This window comes from Symsagittifera roscoffensis, chromosome 1 (assembly GCF_963678635.1).
Source record: "Symsagittifera roscoffensis chromosome 1, txSymRosc1.1, whole genome shotgun sequence".
Lineage (NCBI taxonomy): Eukaryota > Metazoa > Xenacoelomorpha > Acoela > Convolutidae > Symsagittifera > Symsagittifera roscoffensis.
The window spans coordinates 79,970,796-79,994,328 of NC_087062.1; the positions used below are offsets into that span (position 1 = coordinate 79,970,796).

The 23,533-nt window shown below is 35.3% G+C and overlaps 1 protein-coding gene across 1 annotated transcript; it reads right to left on the reverse strand.

Annotated features, from left to right (window-relative positions):
* Positions 1-15,339: 15,339 nt before the first annotated feature.
* Positions 15,340-18,379, reverse strand: LOC134850682 (anaphase-promoting complex subunit 4-like). The gene is made up of 2 exons (XM_063866614.1): positions 16,280-18,379; positions 15,340-15,807 (listed from the first exon to the last, which is right to left on the reverse strand). Exons 1-2 carry the CDS (start codon positions 18,374-18,376, stop codon positions 15,472-15,474), a joined length of 2,433 nt encoding a protein of 810 aa, XP_063722684.1. The 5' UTR covers positions 18,377-18,379; the 3' UTR covers positions 15,340-15,471.
* Between the last annotated feature and the right edge of the window lie 5,154 nt (positions 18,380-23,533).

A 23,533-nucleotide genomic window follows, 5' to 3' on the forward strand; every position in this document is an offset into this window, starting at 1 on the left:
ATGACAATCGATGACAAAAGGGTGGACCCTTGTCTAGTCTTTTGAAATATTTTGAATAATATTTTGTTAACTTTTTTTGATAATTTTTTTCTTGAAAAACATCTAGGATCAAAGAAATAAATTCAAAGCACATTTAGCAAGAACGTTTAAATTTCACGGGGACCGTAATTGCAGTAACCAAAAAGTTTTGATCTAGACCAATTAAATTAGGCTATTTTAACAATTTAAGAAAGTCACGGAATATGTATGCTCGGAAAATTTGCGTGGTTTTTTCTCCAGAGAAAATTCTACGTTTTAACTAGCAATTTTTTGAAACATCGGAACGATTTCGATGTCTTTAGCTCAAAATTGAAAATATATTTCACCTGCCACAATGGAGGTTATAAAATGGCCGATTTGGGATAAATAAGGCGCGATTTATCTCTTCCTATCAGAGCGTACGCGGCGAAATTAATATTTTAAATTAAATTTAAGCAGGAAATTTGGTTGGTTTTTACTCGTTACCAGACGAAAAAATTATCACTTTTACTTTTCAAAGCGGGTGGGGATAAAAACAGCAGGGATAAAAAGGAACAAAAAAAATCACATTTTTTCAACTTTTTCAAAATAAAAACGTTTCCATTAGGACGTTAGAAGGCAGTCGTAACATTCAGGGATTCACTCTGATACGAGCATTTTATACTCATTTTAAAACTGCCAAAATGGACTAACTAATGCGTATTTGCTTTCTGACTTAATATGAACAACGCCATAAGCAGAGATGCTATTGACTTTGAGACTGCACCACTTTTGTTTCTTGGCGTGATGAGAGGATCTGAACGAAAGCCTAAAAATTAAATATACTCTATAGCAATTGTAAAGTAGGTATAATCAACAACTATTTTTGCAAAAAAAATTAATAGAAAAATTTTCAATCAAAAATTTTTTTGCTGACATTTTTTTTGACTTTTGCTCAAAAACTTCGAACACTAATGCTACTGAGAAAAGCAAAATTTTCACGGCCTAACCTATGAATTAAACTATAAGACTTTTATCAGAACTAATCGCTTTAGTTTTCCTACTCGCTTCACTCAAAGTTAGACAGCTCAAAAAGTCGAACCGGTTTTTTTCCGCAGTTTTGTATTGAAATTTTTATGTCGTTCGAATCACGACTTACTGTGCTTTAATAACATATATGACACGACCTCATCCAATAATTATTTGTGGTACTTAATCTTGCGTAGGAAATTGTTCTTAAAAGCAAACGAATAAAAACCAACCCGAAGAGAAAGTCCCTGCCCATTTCTAGTGAACCAACAACAAATCAACTTGCTTCTTTGTTTCATGCTTCTATTTTCTAATATTTCTATTCATTGAAAAATCGGATAATTTGGAGATTATACAACCTATTGAGTCCATAACCAAGATCGCAGAACGAGGGGATATTTAACCTCATTCGCGTTTGTTTTTGTGGCGATGCGGAGCTTTACGTCACTTGCGAAGCCAAAATATATGCCGCTAATCATCAGCAGAACATGATTTTAGCAAGCTTACATATTCAAAATTAGTTGATAATTTACATCAAAAAGAGCGACCAAATTTAAAAGATTCATTTATTAAATGCAACGCAGGCCCACGAATAATTTTAAAAAATCAGGAACACAATCAATTTTTCGGATATCTCGCGGCATAAAACTTCGTTATGACTATCTCCTGAATAAGAAACAGAAAATATCTAATTGTGAAAATTCGTTGGAAATCTTACACATCCGGAAACTTCTTGAAACTTATCTGCATAATTAGGAGTAAGTAAAAAAGTTGGCGTATAGAAAGAGACGCTGCATAGCCTCTCATTTTTTCACTCTCATACCATCACGCACATTCACCAGAAAAAAAAAGTATTTTTCATGAATATGGTCGAGCTATTTCTGCACAGCGACTGGATCAAAGCAGCACGAAGTTCGACTATATTTATTTAAAAAATACTTTGTTTTTCATTCAAATGCGCGTAATGGTATGACATAAAAAACTGACTTTTAGTAAATTAATGACAATCGAATTAGGTTGTATTGAAAAAAAAACCTCATTTTAAAACATTTTTATTGAGAAGGAACCGCGAAATGAAGCTTCTAAGCTTGTTTTACTGGAGAAAAACAAATCTCCACGGATTTTATTTACAGAAACGTTACTTGCTCAAAACTTGACTTCAAATCAAACCAATTTTTCTCAACAATGAGTAATCATTTTGCAAATGTCAATTGAATCACGAATTAAGGGATTTTCATATGACATATCTCTCGACTGACACATTCTGACGATTATTTGTAGAAGCTGGGTTAGGACAAAACAAAAAGACAGTTCCTCCCCTCTTTCATCGGTCCGAACAGAGTAGCCTATTGCTGTGCACAAGGAAAAAAATTATTTATAAATTTAATTTTCAAAAAATGATAAAAACCAAAAAAAAATATCAAAACTTTTAAAAATTTATTCTAGATTATTATTTAGAATTTTCATGAAACTTATTTCGAGCAAACAAAGCGCTAAATGATGCTTCGAATTTTTCCTGGAAATTTTTTTTCCCGGAGTAAAGAAAGTGAGGAATTCGAAAGCAAAAAGGCTGCATTTTCTTCTCCCAATTAATTACTTCAAACGCATCACAAAAAAATAACTTTAATAATTGATAAAACAGAAAATTGTAGGTTTTCATCCCAAAATACAAAAACTGAAATATTAGTTTCGAAACTTTAGGATTAATTAAACCTCCGAGAACCCTATGCCTACTTTTCCCACCATTCATCTAATTTCCAACATTCAATGATAATTATATCGAAAACTGAGAAAAACCACTTTAAGGAAGTCGCAGTATATTTTTAAAGTTATTGAGCTAGCCGAATTCTCAGTAAATCTTTCATTATTTTGAAATAACTCAGTTTTTGAAACCAAACTAAAAAAACTCAACTCAATGAAAATAAATGATTTTCGAATAGCAACAATTTTTACCCCAAATTTTTGGTCTAAAACAAACAAAGGGCACCGACACCATACGAGAAAACAAAAAAATATCCAACATACAGTTGGAAAATTTTCAATAAATCAACGTGACAAAAAATTTCAACTGTCAGGTTTCAAAGAAAGAGAATCATCTTTAGAAAGTAAGATGTCATCTTAAGACTCTTCAGAATCCTTTGTAATTGACACTTTCTTGATAACACAAACACATTTAGAGAAAACTAGTTCAATATTTAATTGTGTGAATTCTGAAACTGAAAATCCATTTTTGAAGCTTGCAGTCTTCACGTTTTTTCTTACATGTTCGCTTTCAGAGAGCCTGGTTTGTCTATCTTTTAGCGAATGAATTTAAAATTAACTTCAAAACATGAGTAAAACCGCGAAAATCAAGTTAGAGCCTGAACAATTTTCAGGACTTTCTGTTCAAAAAAAGGACAAAATCAACACGACTTCTATCAATGACCTTATTACGTTCATTGACAATTAAATACAAAAGATTTTAACACAGGTGAAGTGAAGCGTCGCAAAACTTGCAATACAGAGAATTAAAAATTATATATGAAAGTTATATATAATTTCCTTGTTTTTCTATCTTCATAAAAACTGACTTTGAAATATAACCTTAACAAAGCTCCTAGTCAAATAAATCCTTCCAAAAAAAACGAAAATGGCAAGACAAAATTCAAATTATCACGAGCTCGTTGAACTTGTTCAAACGTTCCTGCATTCATCGCATCCAAATTTCGGAACATTTTTTGATACTTTACCCAACTGCCAATTTGTCTGTTCAAATGTCACAGCATCAAATTTAGTGGCAAAAGAAATATACGGTAATTGGCAAATAGTAACCGAGAATATCAGAAATATTTTTGAAAAAATGGAAATCGCATTATTTAAATAAAAACTGTTCTCATGTCCATTCCCAAAACTTAGACTAAGGCAGACACAAGCGTTAATAGACTATTGCAAAACTAACAGGATTTTGCAATGGCGAACTTAGTCCATCAATTTAAAAGCCTGCTCATATTCAAAACATTTCCAAGCAAAAACCAGCAAATCTTCATGAAATGCTGTCAATCCAATTTGATTCACAAGACAAAAGCATTACAGACAATTTAATAAAGCAATCTGAATTTGAAAAACAAGCTTTTGAAAACCAGATTAAATTTTGAAATTTTTTTTTATTTGCGTCTAAATTGGTTACATTTTGAACCATCCCCATACTTCCATAGCAGTGTTGTTCGATTCAAAAATTGCCAGTAGACTATAATAATATCAAATAAGCTACTATTCACGCTCAAAAAACCAAGGCTACCATAAATACGTATTGAACAATTTATAGGAAACTAAGCTATTTGAGGATAGCCATTTTTTTTTCAAATTTATGAAAAACATAATTACACTTCAAATTATTATGACATCTAGCTTTTACAGACCAGATTAAATGTGTAGAATTTAATAACACCAAAGGTATTACAGAAAGAAAAGACATGCCCTATCCTTTCAGATTAAACCTTAATTTTAATAAAAAGCAAAAAAAATATGGTTCTTTTTATACGATTTCTGATAATCTGGTCAGTCGCTATCCTAATAACAAAAAAATACACATTTTCAGCATAAAAACTGCAAAGTTTTCATGGTTTAACAAATAGTTTTTCATGGCTCATATCTCAAGGAATGTATTTACCACACAAATGGCGCCGAGTGCACGAAAAAATCATCGAAAAATAAGAATTATACTCCGTTACACCTAGATCAAATAGAAATCTTCAAAAGTTTAGCTTCAAAAAAAAGGAAATTTATTTTTTAACAGATTTGTAGGAAAACCTGTTTAAGGGGAAAAATCTAGTTCCCGATTACTAGACACTTGCTCTCGCAAGTGCAATAAACGGTCGTCAAAATTGAAACAAATTTTTTATAAAAGAACACATGTGACCAGCGTCATACAAACGATCTTCAAAACGGTTTTCGAGCATAGCAAAAATTACTTAACTTCAAAAATCGTTCTTGCTACATTAACTGAACCGCCGACAAACTAAGCAGTCACATGACACTCCGAACACTTGATTTAATCAAAAAGTACGGTCCAGCTTGCAAAAAGTACGGTCGGAATTAAAACCTTGGCTTTTGGAGCCTCTAGCTGTTGCTGTCTACTAAAGTAAATGGAAAGCAGAACAACAACAATTAATATTTCTTACACAGAGGCGAAGCGATACAACAAAAATATAAAAAACTAGGTGAACCAAAATTTTCGTATGTTTCAAAATAATAAAAGGGTCCAGCTAAAGCTGGAGGTACGTGTTTGACACTTTTGAATTTGTTTTACTGATGTGGTATGAAATGGGTAATTTCAAAAAAAGGACTTTTCTCAAAACCTCTTGTTTCTCTACTAAAATAAGTGAGAAGAGTGAAAAAATTTACAGATAATGGAATTTTTTTCCAGGACGTAACATTTATATTTCAAAATATGAGAAGCCGCCGGTTCGGTAGAAAAATCATCTCAACTAGTTCTTTCGGTTGAACCCTTCATTTGATAGGGTAATTTTTAGGAAAAATCAAGAATTTTTGACACAAAGATTCTAAAACTTCACTTTCGATATATGCAAGGTAGTATGCCGAGGCAACTTCGGTAGAGAAGATTCCCAAAACCGGATTCACCACTGAACCTGAGAACTGGCAGGACAGATTTTACGAAAAGTCAAAAAGTTTCCAATAAACTGTCAACGTTTCATAACTTTTTTTGAAAGCAATTATTTTTCTAAAAAAAAATTAGTGCAGCTAATTACAAAGGTAGGCATTAACAACCTGTTAATTCAATCCAACCCTTGATGTCACAAATCTGACTTCAAAGGCCACAAATCTGACTCAACAAAGACACAAAATTTGACTTTAACGAGAATAAAAGCCTTTTCTGTAAAAACATTTCAGCGTAGCTGTTTAAGCAGAGATTCACTCTGCCTGTAATTTCGATTGAACCCAGAAACACATATTTGTGAGAATAATTTTCGAAAAAAAATCAAATAGTTTCAAAAAATGGTATAAGAAAACAAAAATTGACTTTTCGGAGAATCCTAGCTTTTTGTAACTAAAAAATTGGGCAGAGCCGCTTATGCAAACGGGATTAAAGCATCCTGTAATTTCGAATGCACCCAAAAACTCCAATTTGAAAAAATCAAAAAAACCTAATTTTGACTTTTCCGAGGTTGACTTTGTGAGATTTTGTGTCAAAAAAATGGATGTAGTCGCATTTGCAAAGAAGCTTCCCACAACCCGTTTATTGGATTGAACCCAAAAACTAAGATATGGGAGGTACGTTTTCGAGAAAATTCAAAACGTCTTAAGATGATAAATTTTTTGCGTGAAAAGTTTGTGAGTGGCCGTTGATGCAGGGGAGCTTCCAAATACCTGATATCTCCATTGAACCTACAACCTCAGATTTGGGAAGGTACTTTGAGGAAACGAAAAAAATCAAAAAGATGAGTAATATATTCCCCAAAAGATTTTTCGAAGGCTGTAGACAGATGGGTTAAGTAGAAAGAGACTAGGAGAGTATGCAGGCACAAAAGGGAGTAGGAGATCATTCGATTGCTATCCCTTCTTTGAAAATCGATGGGTTGTGAAAAAAACTAACATTTTGAAAAAAAAAATTACAAAATGTCTCAAAATATTAAAATAGAAAAAACCCAATTCCACAATTTTCATATTATATCTTTTTAACAAATTAGAATTCTAGGCAAACATGCCGATCAAGAAATTCAAGTTAAATCAGCAGCGGAACACAACTTACTAAGCCGATAAAATTACAAGCCGAAATCAGTTAATCCGGATGAAGTTTTTAGGCGAAAAAAAAAACAGCAAAATATACGAAGTGAAAGCTAGTAAAATTAAAAATTGCATAAGTAATTCAAAACACTAAAACAAATTACATTAAAAATTGCGAAGAAAAAACAATTGTACGACGTGGTAACTACGCCGACACATTAGCAGACAATCTATAAAACAACATTATTTTGAATTGGAATGTTTCCCGTTTGAAAAAAAAAACAGTTACTGGTCAGATTCGAACCCACGACTTCTGCAATCCCAGACGTTCTCTCCAACCCTAGACTAAGTTCCGGACACGCATAGAAGATTGAATTCATTATACACCAAGATACAAGTGATTCTGTTAAACAAGTTGTTAACCCGAAAGAAAGTCTTACTCCAGTTTGATAACGCTTGCTAATCGCAAGCGTAAAAAACAATCCAATTGTTACAGATTTGAACAAAAAATGTAGTCCACGCTTTAAAACATATTTGCTTTTGCAAAGTAAAAAGTTTAGAACGTAATACCCTTTCTGTTATCTGCTCGATCAAGAAAAGTTCATAGCCTGCGAATTTCGAGAATTCATTATAGTATACTTTTCTGTGTGGCGAAAACATAACCATAGGCAAAATGTTAACGGATAGATGCCAAAAAAACTATGCTGAAAAATATAGAAACAATAAAGATTTGGATTTCAAAAAATAACGATGTCATTTACTGTTCCGCTAACGTGGTAAAAACTTATTATTTGGGTAATTTTGCACGCAAAATGAGGTATTACAAAGACACTTCCAGTTATACAATACTTACCATATTTTACTCTTAGCAGGAACTGAACACAAAATTTCTCTCAATGTCGAGATAAAGCTGCCTGAAAATTTTTGTTTTAAAACCAATTCAGAGCAAATATCGGACAAAATTTGTATTTAAAAACTGATTTGCAGTTGTGATTATATTTTCTGGAAAATTGCTAAATGTAACTTTTCGGGTCAATCAGTACTCTTTACACAGAGTCTAAACTGAGCTTCGAACCTCTTGTGATACAACAAATACAGGGTTAAAAGAGCATGACGCTCAAGAACTAATAACTAATAAAAAAGGATTTCCAACGATGTTACATTTGAAAAAAAAATCTAGAAAAACGAGGTCCCAATGGTGTTGAACTAATGGATTCGAAAATTTGTCGACAGGGTCTTTATCTATGTCAAAAATAATATCGGAAAATTGTAGAAACAAGATAAATCGTAAATAAGGCGACGGAATTAAATCAGGCAGGCAATAAGCTGAAGTTCAACCGAAAAAATTCGGCAAAACAAAATTGGTTAAAAACCATGAACTGCCCATATAGTATCCACGAGTGTCATATATGTACTGAAGCCAAGGTGGTATACACATTTGGAAAACTAAACCGAGAGCTTAATCGACAAAAATATAGCCGAAAAACGATCAGCCAAAAAAATCTAAATTCTATAACTGTACATGCAACTAGATCTATCAAAAAGCATAGAGAAAGATTTGAAAATAATATGCCCGGACAAAAGAATGCGAAATTAGCATGGGAAGAAAACTTACCATGCAGTAGCAATACCGAAAATATCTGAGCAGAAACCCTTCAAGCTGAAAAAAATTTAGGGTTCCCTATCATTCAAAACACACACACGCACACAGAAAACTTTTTGCTCATGAAACTGCTCAATGAGAGGCCACTAAGAAGATAAAAAATAAGCCGAAACCTACTAAGCCGAAAAAAGACAACAACTGAAATCCGAAAAAACTAAAGAAAAATTTGAAAGCAATAAAAAAATTTTCAAGTTCACATCTTCTAATTAAACGGCTCATTATCATTATGACGCCACTAAGCCCATATATCATAGAACGAAACCTATTAAGCCGAAAAAAAAAGACAAAAAAAATCAATTTTTTTAGACAAATCGATTTGCAAAAATTACAACCAACTAAAAAAACTAATTTCGAAAAGCTGGGATATTTAAAACACTAATAAACTCAAAACATACTGACTATTTGCAACAGAGAGAAGAGGATTTTATTAGCAACGAGGACAAAGAGGTGAAGGAGTCCAGGACCAGAATGAGTACTTTGTCTCAAAGTAGAAAACAGCTAAAATTGCAACTTCTTAATTGTAAAGCCTCAAATTGGAGATGCTGCGAACAACGTTGTTGGCGTAAAAAAGAAGTCTTCTACCCGATTGCAATACCCTTGCTTATCACAAGGGTAACTATGCCGCTAGAAAATTCAATTTTAAACGAACTTCGTTAACCTAACCATCATTAACCTAACCATCTATAATTAATTGAGCGTAATTTTCCATACTTTACTTTCAGCAAATGAATTTGAATTGAACCTTCAACGAAATCAAAAGTGTAAATGCGAAAAGCCAAACTGGAGCGTGAACAAGATCTGAAAAAAAAAGAAATTCGATGACACTTAATGACAAGCTCATCATCGAAGCGAAGAAAAAATCAAACTGGTTTTCTCGTCTTTGAGATAACTTATTAAATTTTTTCTGGAATCGACCGAATCACCATATTATGATACATCACTCAACTCTCCTATTATATATCACTATATTTGACGTGTATTTGTGATTTGCTTATGGAAAACAAACACGAAAACAAAGAAGTAAAATCTAACTGATTTTTCTGTTCTTTGACATAACTTATCAATTTTTAAATCTGAAATCGAACGAATCCCTATATTATAATAAATCATTAGTATATTAGTCGTAAGGGATTTTGGAAAAAACACGAATACACAACGATACGTTTTTTGGCGCCACTTGCACTTTTATTATTACTTGGAGAGCGTAATTTGTATCACTTCCATGGAATGAACTTGAATGAACCTTCAAAGAAATGAAAAGACAAAATATCAAACTCGCGCGTGAACAAATTTGACTTTTTCTGAAAATTCAAGAAAAAACACTACGATCTAAACAAGTAGCTTCGTTGTATTCAAGGAAACTTACTAACAAGCTGATCATCGAAGTTAAAAAATAAACCAAACTAGTTTTTCTCGTCTTTAAAATAACTCTAAATCGCCCGAACCACAATCACTAAATTTAACACCGCATATCACTGAAAAATGAGTCACAAAATGGTGCTAGAATAGATGTTAAACGCAGCTTCATATCACTGGCGATTAGAAAGACACCAAAATCACAATTTGCATACTCCATCCCAATAAAGAAAAATTTCAAAAACTGATTGGTAATTGAACCAGGTAACAGATTGTGATAAACCCCATCTTATTGTGAAACTACATTACAATACCACGAGTAACTCATGACGAAATTAGAAACCACTAAAAGAACAACAGGAGTAAAAATATAAGAAACTTTAACTCATAAAAGGCAATTTTATGATAAAAAAAAACTTTTATAAGTTCAACTGAATCAGAGACTCGACTGAATCAAAGAGCAGTTGATCCAAAAAATTATTTTTAATTGATGACTTTTTGGGCCACATGAATCAATAATGATCTTTTGAAATAACTATCTTTGACAGAATTCATTTCCATATAATAACATTCTCAGATTATACCTATACCCGCGTTAGCACTCAGATCTGATAACAAAAGTTTAACGACGGAAATAAAGACGGAAAACATAGCCAACAGACAAATGGAACCACTTAGGTGTTTCATGGAGAAAAAAAACATTGACTTGCGATACAACCAAACAAAGCATTGCCAGATAGTGTGTACAAAATAAGATTGAAGCCATTAAGCCTATAAAATTAATTGAATTTTTTCTTTGAGAAAAAAAGCATTTGCAACAATTCGATATGTTCAAATTATGATCAATTTGAGGAAACTATGTCGAAAAACACAATCCATCGCACTAACAAGCATTCTGAATTAATGACCGAAGGATAACTTCGGTCGACGCCTGTTTGAGGCGAAAACAAAATTGATGTCACAAAAATTATGAGCAATAGTTTAGAATATCGAAAAAAAACAAGGACAGTCCGGGACTACAAAGTTAGGATCCCAGGGCACGTACTTTACCACTAGACCAAAAGGGAAGGGGCCTGGTAGTTATTGTAAGTAAGCCAATAAAACATAAAACGAAACAATTTAGGCCGAATAAAGCTCATAAGCGAAAAAAAAGGAAAACAGATAAAAACGAGGCTATTCGGCTAATATTTCCAGAAATTTAAGAGTAAATCAAACACAATTACATCTACGATGAAACTTGCTGGCAGTCAAAACTTTGCAGAAAGATATCTAATAAAAACTTTGCAGAGAACGATTCAGCCGATTAAAACCATCTTTCAATAAGCCGATTAAAACCACAATTGAATAACCGAAACATGTTCAGTTGAGACTCTTGGAATCAAGTATGAACAAAATATTTCAAGCTACTTTTTCAACTCTTACAACAAAACTAGCCCAGTTAAAGAAAACAGCATCAATAGATTATTTAGTAATTGCTATTCATTCCGCTGGAAAATCCAAAAACTGATATCTGCTTTCGAACAGAAGTTTTTCTTTTTTTTGCGCCATTTCTGTTTTTTTTTTAACTAGAGGGAGTAATTTGCCTTCCTTTTCACAAATTGGATTGAATTTAGAAGTCAAACCACCACAAGTCAAACTTCAGTGACATCAAACTTTAAGACTTTGCTTAAAAGCACGTGAGCACCTTGTTGATGTGCAAGTAGACGTGTCGCGAAAATACGAAGAAAAAGCTCGAGCCATAAAACAAATATGATTTTTATTTCGAAAACAATTGCTTCCATAAAAGCAAATTACCAGGTTTAGTGCTATGAAATTGTATCTAACACCAAAAATCGCTCCCTGAAAGCAATTTGACAATGCACATAAACGCTCTCTATTTCAAATAGGATGGAAAATCTCCGGCGTCTAATATGCAACTAATTTGGTCATTTTTTAGTACGAAACTAATTTCGATTTTATGAATTTCGCTGTTCCACATTATTTGGAGAATCTGGTGCTTAAAAAAAACATACCAAATAAGACAATTGAAAGTTAAATTTGCATCGAAACAAAACTTTGAAGCAGTAACAAAACCGACGATAATTGAGCAGACATCCGTTGAGCCACAAAAGAATTCTTCATAGAACTCTTCAAACATTTCAAATTAGCCCCTCAGAAAACTCACATGCATAGAAAATTTGTTTCGCATATCTAACGACGCAATACGCATCAATTCTACTGAGCCGATTAGGTATAAACCAAAAAACTTTATGAATGAACTTCAGTAGTTTTTAGAGCATTTTAAGACTTTCTGAAAAAAAATTGCCAAAAAATCACCATGACAAAAAAACACAAAAACTTATATGAAAGTCTTCAATACCTTCATTGTCTCTTGAAAAAGTCAGTGCTACGGGAACTAGCCGACAAAAATAAAAGACGGGCGATAGTCAGAAAAAGCAGAAAATAGTCAAAAGCAGCAGGCTCCTGTCGGATTTGAACCTCTGGCCTTGGTCCTCTCAAGCATGTGTTATATCTATACACCAGATACACGCAATAAAATTCAAGCAATAGTTTAAAGTGAAAACTTTTTCAGCGACGAAGAATCAAGCAAACGGAAAAATTATTTACATTTTTTCAACCACAAAGCTTCAGAAAAAATGAAACAGAAATTTACCTATTTAGAACCCAAATTAATTTATTTAACGTTATGGCAGACAATTAGAGTGTTCAATATCTACCGGAACCAAAGACTACAAATAACCATTTCGAAGCTTTTAGGACACACTGAACCCTTTATAAGCGGATTGCACTTTTTCCGTCTTTTCAAACAATAATCTCACTTGCGAATACTGATAAACCTAAACATAGACAATAGCCATTTGAAACGTGTCGCTGAGATTAGGCAAATTGATAACTTTTTTTGAAGGAAACTAACGAAAAAATTTAGATGAAAGTTTCTGACATTTTTTTGAAGGAAACTAACGAAAAAAATGGATAAAAACAATGAAGGAAACTAACGAAAAAAAAAATGGATAAAATGGGAAAAAATGAATAACAATTTAATTCAACTTTCGAAAATGGAAGACGTTCACAATTTTTCAAGCCATTTCTTTTTCCTAAGTGGAGAATGTTATTTGCCTTCTTTTAGCAACTGAAATTGAACTAAAAAATCTAACTCATCTTTATGCATGAAATAAAATACACTAATCCGAAATAGTCATGAACAAAATTTAGGAATTTTTCTTGAAGAAAAATGCGAGACATCAATAAATGTCTAAACCCTGTTTATCGGCACTTGATAAGAAAACTTCCGATAAATATTTTAAATCTCAAGATTAGTTTTTCGAAATGATATTGAGCTTTTTTGAGCTAACTTTAGGAGCAAAGAATTTTAGTACGTTTAGAAAATTCAATTTCAACAAAACCAAAAAAAAATATGAGAAAACAAACTCTCCACATATCATCACTTAAACGAGCAAAGTTCAACATCGAAATGAAACCCAAGAAGCATAAAACAGAACACAAAAAACAGCAATTATTTTTGACAAATGATTCAATAAACAAAATTTTATCATCTGCAACCCATAGTATTATCATAAAACCGCGGACCTGTACATTAAGAGTCACACGTCCTCGTACCTACTCCACGATTGCTTGAAAATTGGCAAACATTAGCCGACAATAAAGCAGCGACCAGATGACATCAAATCGCCATTGCTATATAACAAAAGTGTCACCAAATGAACACTTTTATTTGTGACTTTAGAAAGAAAAAAATGAATATGTAAAATAATACTACGCTCATTAGTATAATCAGAAGCTTATCATGCCTACAGTTGTAACCAATACATTATAAAAACAAATTTCGATTTTTGAGTTTGCACAAAAAATGTGGAGCGAAAAATCCGAGAACATGGCCAACACGGAGTTGGGAAAAAGTCAATGAACTCCAAGAAAAGCGACAAAAGTATTGTATTATTTGAACATAGCCAACACACAGTTAGAGATTTGATGAACGCAATTAAACAAAAAAACTGAATTGTTTTATGAAAAAATTGTAACTTTCGAAATTTAAAGCAAAAAATAGATACCCTTACAGCTTTTAGAAATTCTAGAACAGTTTATGACTAGTAATTTCTCGATAAAATTAACCCAATTTGAGAAAACTGGATCGATAGGTAATTTTTTTATTTCGCTGGGAAATCTGAAAATTAAATTCCACTTACAAAACTAGAAGTCAATCACGTTTGTCATGACCTTTTTGCCCTTCGATCGGAGAGTTTGCCTTTTGTTAGCGAAGGAGACGAACAGAACTTTAATATAAATCAAAAGTCAAATCCCGAAAAAATAAATTTTAAGACTTTTGAGCCTGAACAAACTTTATGACTTTTTCAGAAAAAACTGAACCTTTAAAAACTTCATGTTTGTATCGGATCATGTTCATAAACCGCCTTAAGAAGCATTGGGAATCATTTAACGAGCAGCAACTAAATCGACAAGTTTTGAGTCGACTCCTTTTGAGCCAAAACAAAACTTGTCTTAAAAAAAATTGAGATAAGTTTTTAACGACCCATCCGAACTGAAATACCATCGAAATTACGCAATACAATTTGGCTAAGCCGATATAAAATAAACAGACACTGTTTAATAAGAAAACGATCAAACAACTTTTACAATTATTTAAATCAGACTTGGTAAATTTACAAATTACTGATCTTTCACTTATGGTAAAAACTGTCTTAATGAAAATCATGCTTAAAAAAGTAAGCCGATGAAAATCGTGCCAAAAATTATAAATGGCATTTACAGACAAACAAACGAAAAATGAAAGGATGGACTAGGTATTAATTATTTCATAAAAATTACGTGAAAAAATATGGATTTTTTGGGTTCGTGGTATTCATCCGGCTCTTTTCCAGTCTCCCATCCCCTAGTAAAATTACGAAACAAACTTGTTGAAAAATTGTTCATGCTGATTTTTGCATTTAAGATATATTGAAACAATCTGTTCACTTGATGACGCTTGCACGTTTTTTTTTGCAATTTAGTGCATCAAAAGTCATTTTAAACAGACTTCTGTAAACTGATTATCGGAAAAAATCAAAGGGGGGAGCTGGAAAAGAGCCGGACGAATACCACGAACCCAAAAAATCCATAGTTTTTCACGTAATTTATTTGAAATAATTAATACCTGAAACGAGATTCATCTAATTACTACCTAAAAGATGGTTGTTTTACATCAATTTTCAAGAAACTGAGCAAGTGAACAAACTTTGAGACATTTTCCTGAAAAAAAACAACAAGCCTAAATAAGTGTCTTCATTTCACCAGTACATGATTAACCATACTCCTACTAAGATTTTAAAAAAAATCGATTTGTTAGAAAAAAATATCATTGATCTGTGGCCAACAATTTCTTCTCTTGCACAACCCGCTGAAACTCAAATTTCCTTTTATATAAATCTTGTATTTCTTGAGGCATGCTTTTGCAATTTTCTTGCTTTTGCTTTCTTACCTCTGTCCAATTGGTGACGTTTGTTTATTATACTCATGCTCGACATTCTCTAGCTCACTTACCTGGCGCAAAACAACAGGTTCTAAATTTTAAATAGAATATTTTCAGCGTCAGCTCATATTTGTAAATCAAATCAGTAAACAATCAAACATGTCAAAGAGAATTTTGACTGTCTTTACAAACAAGAGTGTTTATCGATCCCGAGGTTCTAATCGGCATTCGGTAGCCATTCTGGCTCATATTCATACCCATCTTCAAACTCAATTTCATCTTCAAAAAAATTGCCAACTTGCGCACTAGGTTGGCCAATGGTATCACTTGATAAATCACACATCTCACTACTCATGTTCTCTTCATCTTCGTCGTTTCCCTCATCCTCGTCGTCGTCTGGTGGCGAATCGAGGTCAATGAAAAGAATCCTTTTATTTTGCTGCTGAACCAGACAAGCTAACTTCCTATCGGAACTGACACTCAGTTGCGAATACTCCACATTTGATGAGAGGGCCAAACTACCCGAAATCGCGATAGAGCTTTTGATAGAATTCTGAAAAAACAACTTGTCTAAATAATTTAGACGTTTCTCAAGCAATCTTTTGATTCTTTGCTCTAAAGAATCTTCAAAACTGTAATAAAAACAAATAAGGATATTAAGCTGTAAAAAAAATGAATCTACAAGATTAGAAACACGGAGATCCGGATTACAAAGAATTTGTCATCCTGACGGGTCCGATTTTTAACAGCCTTCTAGTGGTTACACATCTAATGGTTTAAAAAATGCGCATATTTTAAGGGGATAAAACATGCTACTAAATAAGCGGCCTATATAATTGAAAAAATAAGTTAGGCACAAAGTATGCGGGCTAAATTATTTAAACTTGTATTACAACACAAGACTTAGCTTGTGTAAAAATGTAAAAATGACTAAACGAAGTTATTTTTATGAATCATCTTTACAGCTCAACCAAAAAATTTAATGACTTCATTTAACACCTAACTAAAAACTTTCAAGAACTTACATGGTTCATGATATTGAGTCGGTGAACTGAATCAAAGAGCGGAAATCTCTTGAAGTGTTCTTCTTCGTTAGGTGCCTTTTTGAACAGTGATTTGGAACACTTTTTGGAAGAATCAGAGAACGGATCTGTCAATACCAGGCGATAAGCGCTTCGATCTCCGAACTCGTGAAGCAACATACACAACTTGGATTCCATAAATCGTACAGAAGTAACTTCAACACTATCATATGTATTAGTTTGCATTTCAATTACTCTAGTCAGTTTTTTCGGCATATTTCCTTCATCTTCAGCCAAGTAACAGACTTTCATCGTATTTATAAGCTTATTATCGCTGAAGACAATGTTCAAGTAATTCTCATGAACCAAAGAATCAAAAAAATTTGAGCACTTTTCGTTGTAACGAAACTTTTTGTCCAACACGATAGTTTCGAGTTTTTCCACGGCGTCAACTGCGTCCGTGCAAAAGACACTAGAAATTTCAGTTGAAATAATTTCTTCTAAATCTGATAAAACTTGTCTGAATGACTTATTAGTGCAAGGATCGTAAATAATATTTTCGTTCTCGAAATCTCCGTTGATGAAGCAGTTGAGCCAATGATTTGTCATATTACCCTGTTTCTTAAAGTCGCATGGTTCTTTCAAGTGATCTTTTGACAAATACTGCCCTACTTTTTCTAACCTAAAAATGGCTCTTCTTTTCTTTCCTTCGGGTGTATCCTCATCATAAATAGTTTCATTCAAACTTTCCTTTATGAAGTTTGCAATTTCCACAAGCTCGTGTTGGGAAGTCTGATTAAGTCCAGGAGGGACATTTTCATCCGACAACTTCAGCAACATGCAATGCAGCCATTTGAAGAAACTTTTCAGCTCGATTTGACTTTTCTCCATAACTACTAGCATTTCGTTGGCCTTGAGAGCTAAGGAGGCCGCCGATTTCAAAAGGTGCATGACAACGAGGGATTTATCTGACTCTATAATCGACGTCTTCCGACAAATTTTATACAGACTTTGAGCATGAAATAACATGGCTCTTGAGGCGGGTAAAATGTTATTAGCAGTAAAAGTTGAGAGAATTGAATAACTTGATGTGATGGAGTGTTGCAAGTTCTCGCAACCTTTACTGGTCAATTCGTTAACAAGGAAATTAAGAAGTTCACTGCTTGGTTTGCCGAACAGAAGCAACATTAGGAACTCGTCTCCAACTGTACCAGGCGACCTTTTCTCGAGAGAAAACCGAGCAAGCTTCAATTGCACCTCGCCAAGAGCATCCTGCCAACTATCTAACATAGCTTGCACGCATGTTGAAATATAGTCAAAACAACTGATTATATTATAAATATGATTGGACTCGTCAATTAATAGCGGGAAATTGTTGGTAATGTTATCTAATTTATACAGATCGGTAATTAAAGTGTGGTTAATAACAGCACAGACTCCTAGAAATGGAAAATGTTTGCTCGGTAAATTTATTTTTAAAATTTTACCAACATCTGTGATTGGAATTTTGAAGATAGGATACAAACAACAACTGTAGAAGTATATAAAACTCTCCTGTATGACAATTAACACATCTAACTCGCTATATTTATCATCATAACTTTGCCGGTTTAATTGGTTCTGAAGTATCTTCGCATTTTCAATAATACCTTCGTGATAAATCAGGGCATCTGGTGCAAGATTTTTCTTCAAGTTCGGTAGTGGTGGCAAAAATACATTAACTTCTGAGCTTCCTCTGTAGTCTGACACCTTAGTGCTACCAAGACATCCAAAATATACTGAGTTCGGAATTTCTGTTAGCATAAGACGATGAACACAGTGAGATGAATTTATATCAACTATAACAATCTGGCTAGTTTTTTCGAAGGCCACAGCAATAACCCTAGAATCTGATACCCGCCAACTTATAGAAGTGACAGCTCCACAGTTTGGACTAGGAGCATTGCAATGCCATACTTTATGCCATGATAATCGGAACAACGAGAACTCACCCGAACTGAACCCAACGGCAAGGAGATCCATTTTTTCAGACCATGTTGCAATATTTACACTACAGAGAAACCCTTTTTCCTCCAACTTTTTCAGACAGGACATTTTCATTTCCTTTCTTAAATGAGAAAAGAAACAGTGTTACAATAATTTCTTTATATAAGAAAAAAAATTAAGATGAGATGCGGCAATCCAATGCGGAAACACAGCCGACGTTTTTAAGTGTATACTTAAGACCAAAAACGAAACAAGGATAGCCGGTTACTGTGCAAGTAGCACAGAATAATCCGACCATAGCCTTAGAAAAAAATTGTTTTTCAAATCAGTAGTTTTTTGCGTGGTGGGATGAAAAGACGTGGTGGGACGAAAAATGAGATTAGGCGTATTCGACAGTCAGAGTAAAACAAAAAAACATTGAGAAAAATAAGTCGAAAAATTTAAATGTTGAAAATGTAACATTCGCCCGGAAGATACATATCGACGGATAACAAAACTAAGTCTTAAGACGACTGGCTAGCGTCTAAACAGAGCTTTGCATGTTTTTCACCGTCTCTACCAAGCCAGTACTTTTCGGTGGTCTTTCTTACATCGGGTCGACAAAAACGTTACTGCTCTCCGGCTTCGACCAGAACGCTCAAATTAACTGAATTACATGCAAAAATAGTGAGCTCATGGCTGGGTCTCTGTATCCCCAGACCACGAGGTCACTCCTAAAAACAGGGCTACTACTTATTATATTACTATTGTTTTTGTTCAGTAGATAAAAACCATCATCTCCATCGAAGATGGATCAACCCTTTCCCCCAACTCCTAGCACCTCATCCTTGTCAAAACTAATCAAAATATCAGTTAAATTCAAGTCAGGACATGACAGGATGCTAAAAGTTTATGTGAGTTAATAAAAGTTTCCGTCCCGAGACCCTTCCGGATTCTTGAATCCGCTGAATCAAGCTCCTTACTCTTGATTTCTTGCTAATCCGGAAGGCTGGTTCTCACCCTTCACCGTTGTTGGCAACGGCCTTGCAACTATTGTAGCAGCACAATAGTTGCAACTTGGAACGTTCTCCGCTATTCTGTAGTTCGTTGTCGTTTTTCTTTAACCTCGATTTTCGTTCTGTTGGCAATCACAGATAAAAGTTGTTCTGTTTTTCACTCGCTTTTTGTTAAAATGGCCGTTTCAGCATTTCTCAGAAATGTGACGTCATCATTCGAATTTTTGAAAATTTAAAATACTAGAATATTCTAGCCCTCACCGTTTGGCTAAACGTTCCAATAACGTCGCTAATCCTTCGAAATCATCAACTCGGAAGGCTTACTGCTCAAAATTCGAATCCTGCATAAATTGCATTTTGGCCATTCTGGTCGAATGTCACATACTCCCCGGACAGTCCGGTCAATGTCCTCATTGAATCGCACAATGTTCGTAAAATGGTTACAGTGTCATCGAACAGAATTTACAAAATGCACGAAATTACCTTTATCTACGTCACATCGACTCACTGCAGAATATAAATGGCATCATACTACATCACTATAGCCTTCAAATTCTTTCATTAATCTGCACATTGAGGATATGACTTAAGATAAAACATATTTTCTGACTTCCAGTGTCAATGTCCCGATTGAAACTTTTTCTCCTAGATTTAAAAGGTGTTGGCTTGCAGGACAGTCCTGCCAACCAACAAGCTAAAATTATCCTACTATGCTCCTTCCCTTCGGAAATCTTGCTTGTTTATTGTCCTGAATATTAAAACCAAGAGACCTTGTGGTTAGAAAGAACAATGCAACAACCTCCCTCCTCAAGAAGTTGCTCAAGTTTTTCATGTCACCACAAAGTGATCAGTCTTCCTAAGTGATTAAAAACAATCATGCAGGCTGGAATATTTAAATATACTCTTCCCTCAAGCCTTTCTAAATAAATAATAAGTGAGTGTCTCTAAAGCCACTTCAACTAAAACCAAACTGCAAATTTATGAATGCAACAATTTCAAAACTCAACTAAATGTTTCAGTTTTCAATTACAACTTGGTTGCTTGGTTTCTCACTTGAGTTTTTCACACACATAAAACAATTCTGAGTTTTAATTTTTCTTCATTATCCCTTTGTTCTCTTCTTTTTTCGTCGTTTAGAAGTTCTAAAACTTCTAAATTCTTCTAATTTTCTTTCTTGCCGCCTCTTGTTTTCTCGACCATTCGTCAATGCTCCATTTCCTCCTCCTGTGACGCTGACTCCGCACTCTCGGTTTCCGTGTCTTGTAGCACGTCATTGACTATCCTGACGCTGTTGGAAGCCGTCCTCCAACACTTCTGCTCTTCCACCCTCTGTTTACAGCAAGGTAGGGGATCCACGTTTGATTCTCTGTTTCTACAGAAGCTGTTGTGGAGACACAACGTCACGTTTCTCTCCAAATCTTCTTTCAGCATCTCTGCCTTCTCATTTCCACTACGCTCGCTCGTCCTGGAAATTCTTTTCACAGCGGTGGTCACTGCATTCCGATGGGTCACGAAAGCTCGCTTGAAAGCTCCTGCCCCAATGTCCAGCTGATATTCACTGTATACTCTGCCATGCTTCGACATATGCTTTTTCGCATACTCGTACAACCATGCAGTCATGTTAGCTCTGAACCATGGCATCAATCGTTTTCTTGCCCATATCTTCTTCACTTCCATCGGAATGTATAGAACTTTGCACATTGTCTCAAAAAGATCTAAATCTTTTAGACAATCTAATTTCTGCAATTGTTCTCTCGTCGGTGCCTCCTGTCTATTATTTTCTCTCACATGAGCTTCCAGCCATCGTATCGCCATCATAACTCCCACTATCACTATTGTTATGGGCTGTGATGAATCTGTTAAACCCATGGAGAGCAGCTCTCCAGAGTCCCAGATCAACACCAAATTACTACACTTGGGATACCACCAGGTCTGCAGCAAGCAGTGGCAAGGAAACTCGTCATGTGTCAACATGATGCTCCTCCAATTGCGTTTTCCTGAAGCTTCCAGCAATGGTTCCACTTCCATCATCACTCGGTGGATTTCATCATTCTCATCTACTGCATTGTAATCTGTGACAGTTGATCCTCTCTGTTTCTGTTTTTCAAAGTCACTGAAGTTCCCGCTCACATATCCCATGAACTTCTTTCCTAGTATTGACTCCAACTCCTCTTTGGTTCTCTCTGGAACTGCTGAGAACATCTTACATAGTAACACGTAAGACTTTTCAGACATTCTCGCCAATCTCACGCACTTTGGCACTGAGAAAGCTTGATCCACGATCGTTCTTGTACTCTTCACGTCCACAGCCACGAAATGTACAGGGTATCTGCTCTTGCACATTGGAGCCAATGTTGAACCCACCAAATATCGTGCTCCTGATGGTCTACAATAAGTTTCACTGTGTCTGATGTTCATCTCTGTTTCGATTGCTTCCCTCCATTTTCCTATATACTTCTGCTCAGTCTGCAGAACTCCTGGGAATACTTCTACGCTGATGGCTGTGACCATCTCATGTTTCTGTTCTAGATTCAATAGTGACTCTAAAGAACCAAACATGCTGTAGAATCCTAGTGCTGTCACTAGATTCACATCGGTTCCTCCATGGCAATCTGCTATCAGTTCCGTTTCCGTTCTTGCTTTCATCACTACATTTCCAAACAATACTGTCAACTGCTTGTGTTGTTTCTCCAGGGTTTTCACACAGTCTAGACTTCCACAAACGTGACCCTCTAGTCCACAGACTTCCGCCAGGCAGCTACCAGGTTTGACCCAGTCTTCTGGTCCCCAGCCAGGCAACTCCACTTTATCTTCTCCGTTGCTCTTAGAGGCTGTTATCATCACATTATATATGATGTTGAGGTCACGCAGGTTACAGTCCGCATTCAGTTCCCTCTGTATGTCCTGTGTCGCCCGTAATATTGAGTCAGCGTTGGGACTAGGACACCACGATGGCTTCATCAATTCCCACACTGCCATCAAGCTCGTTCTCAGTAATTCATCTGAGAATCCCAACCCAAATTCCACTCTCTTGTCGGATTTTGGTACTGAAGGTGCAGTCACCTCTTCTTCCAAGACCAATCCCAATTTGGCCTGTGGATTGTTAACGCTCTTAGTCGTTACAATTCTGGACGTCCAGAACCTTAGTAACACCGCCTGCTCATAATCAAAGAAGCAATCACGTATGTCTTCACTCAGGAAAGGATTGTACGCTATCCCTATGATCCCGGATACATAGCTATATGACTTCTTCTTGATCGGTCCACAGTATTCACTGGATTTCGGCAATGCTCCCATAGATTCTTTAGTGAGCCTCAACTCCTTGTTTGAGAATCTCCTGATCTCGTCTATCTTTTTCATGGGTTCCAATTCTTCAGGTTCTTTCATGTTCACCCTCATCGGTTTACTTTGCTGCATATCCAGCATTGCTAGTAAGAACATGGCTTTCGTTCGCTCATCGCCTTCCTTCAACATTTTAACACAAGTGCTTAATGCAGGTACTGAGATCTGCTCTATCAGGAATCGAATGAAACAGAGAGCGTCTCTCCGCTTTGCACACGCTACTGCTGCTCCCTCCTGGACTATCAGATCCCTCAGATTCGTCATAAGGAAAACTTTTTCCTCCTTTGATCTCTTCCTTTCTTCCGAATCATATTCTTCGCGAGTCAGTCCCATCATGCACCAGGCGAGCCTGAGTTGTAATTCTGTCCTTACGTAAGGTACTGCCACGAGAGCATGTATTCTTGGCGTAGTCCTCATTTCTTCTTCGAAATACCTCAATACTACTGCTTTCCATGGAAGGCTCACTAACTGCTCGATCGTCTCCGCCTCTACGTCAGACGACGCCAAAGTTCCATACGCCTTCTGCTTGAGGGTGGTGCCTTGCAACATCATTTCCAGATAACCCTCCATGGCCTTTTCGTCTTCCAGGGCCACTACATACCCTCTAGCCGAGTTCCGGTATTCCAACATCTCCATGTATCCACCGGTGGGTTCATCTATCGACACTGTCTCCGACACTGTTAGTCGGTTGTATTCCACTGGTGTCAGTTGTCCTGCAACACTTCCTTTTCCATGATTCAATGGAGATGGTTTGAAGTCCCTCATTTTACTCTCTCCACATTGACTGAGTATTTCCATTTCTAAAGTTGCTCCAGTCAGAGTGCGGTCACTCCTTTTGGATTTATAACCGGTTGACTTTATCCCCGCCATGAGAATGGGTGGCACCATCGCTATATCAGTTAATATTCTATCTGTGCCAGACAATTGATAATCA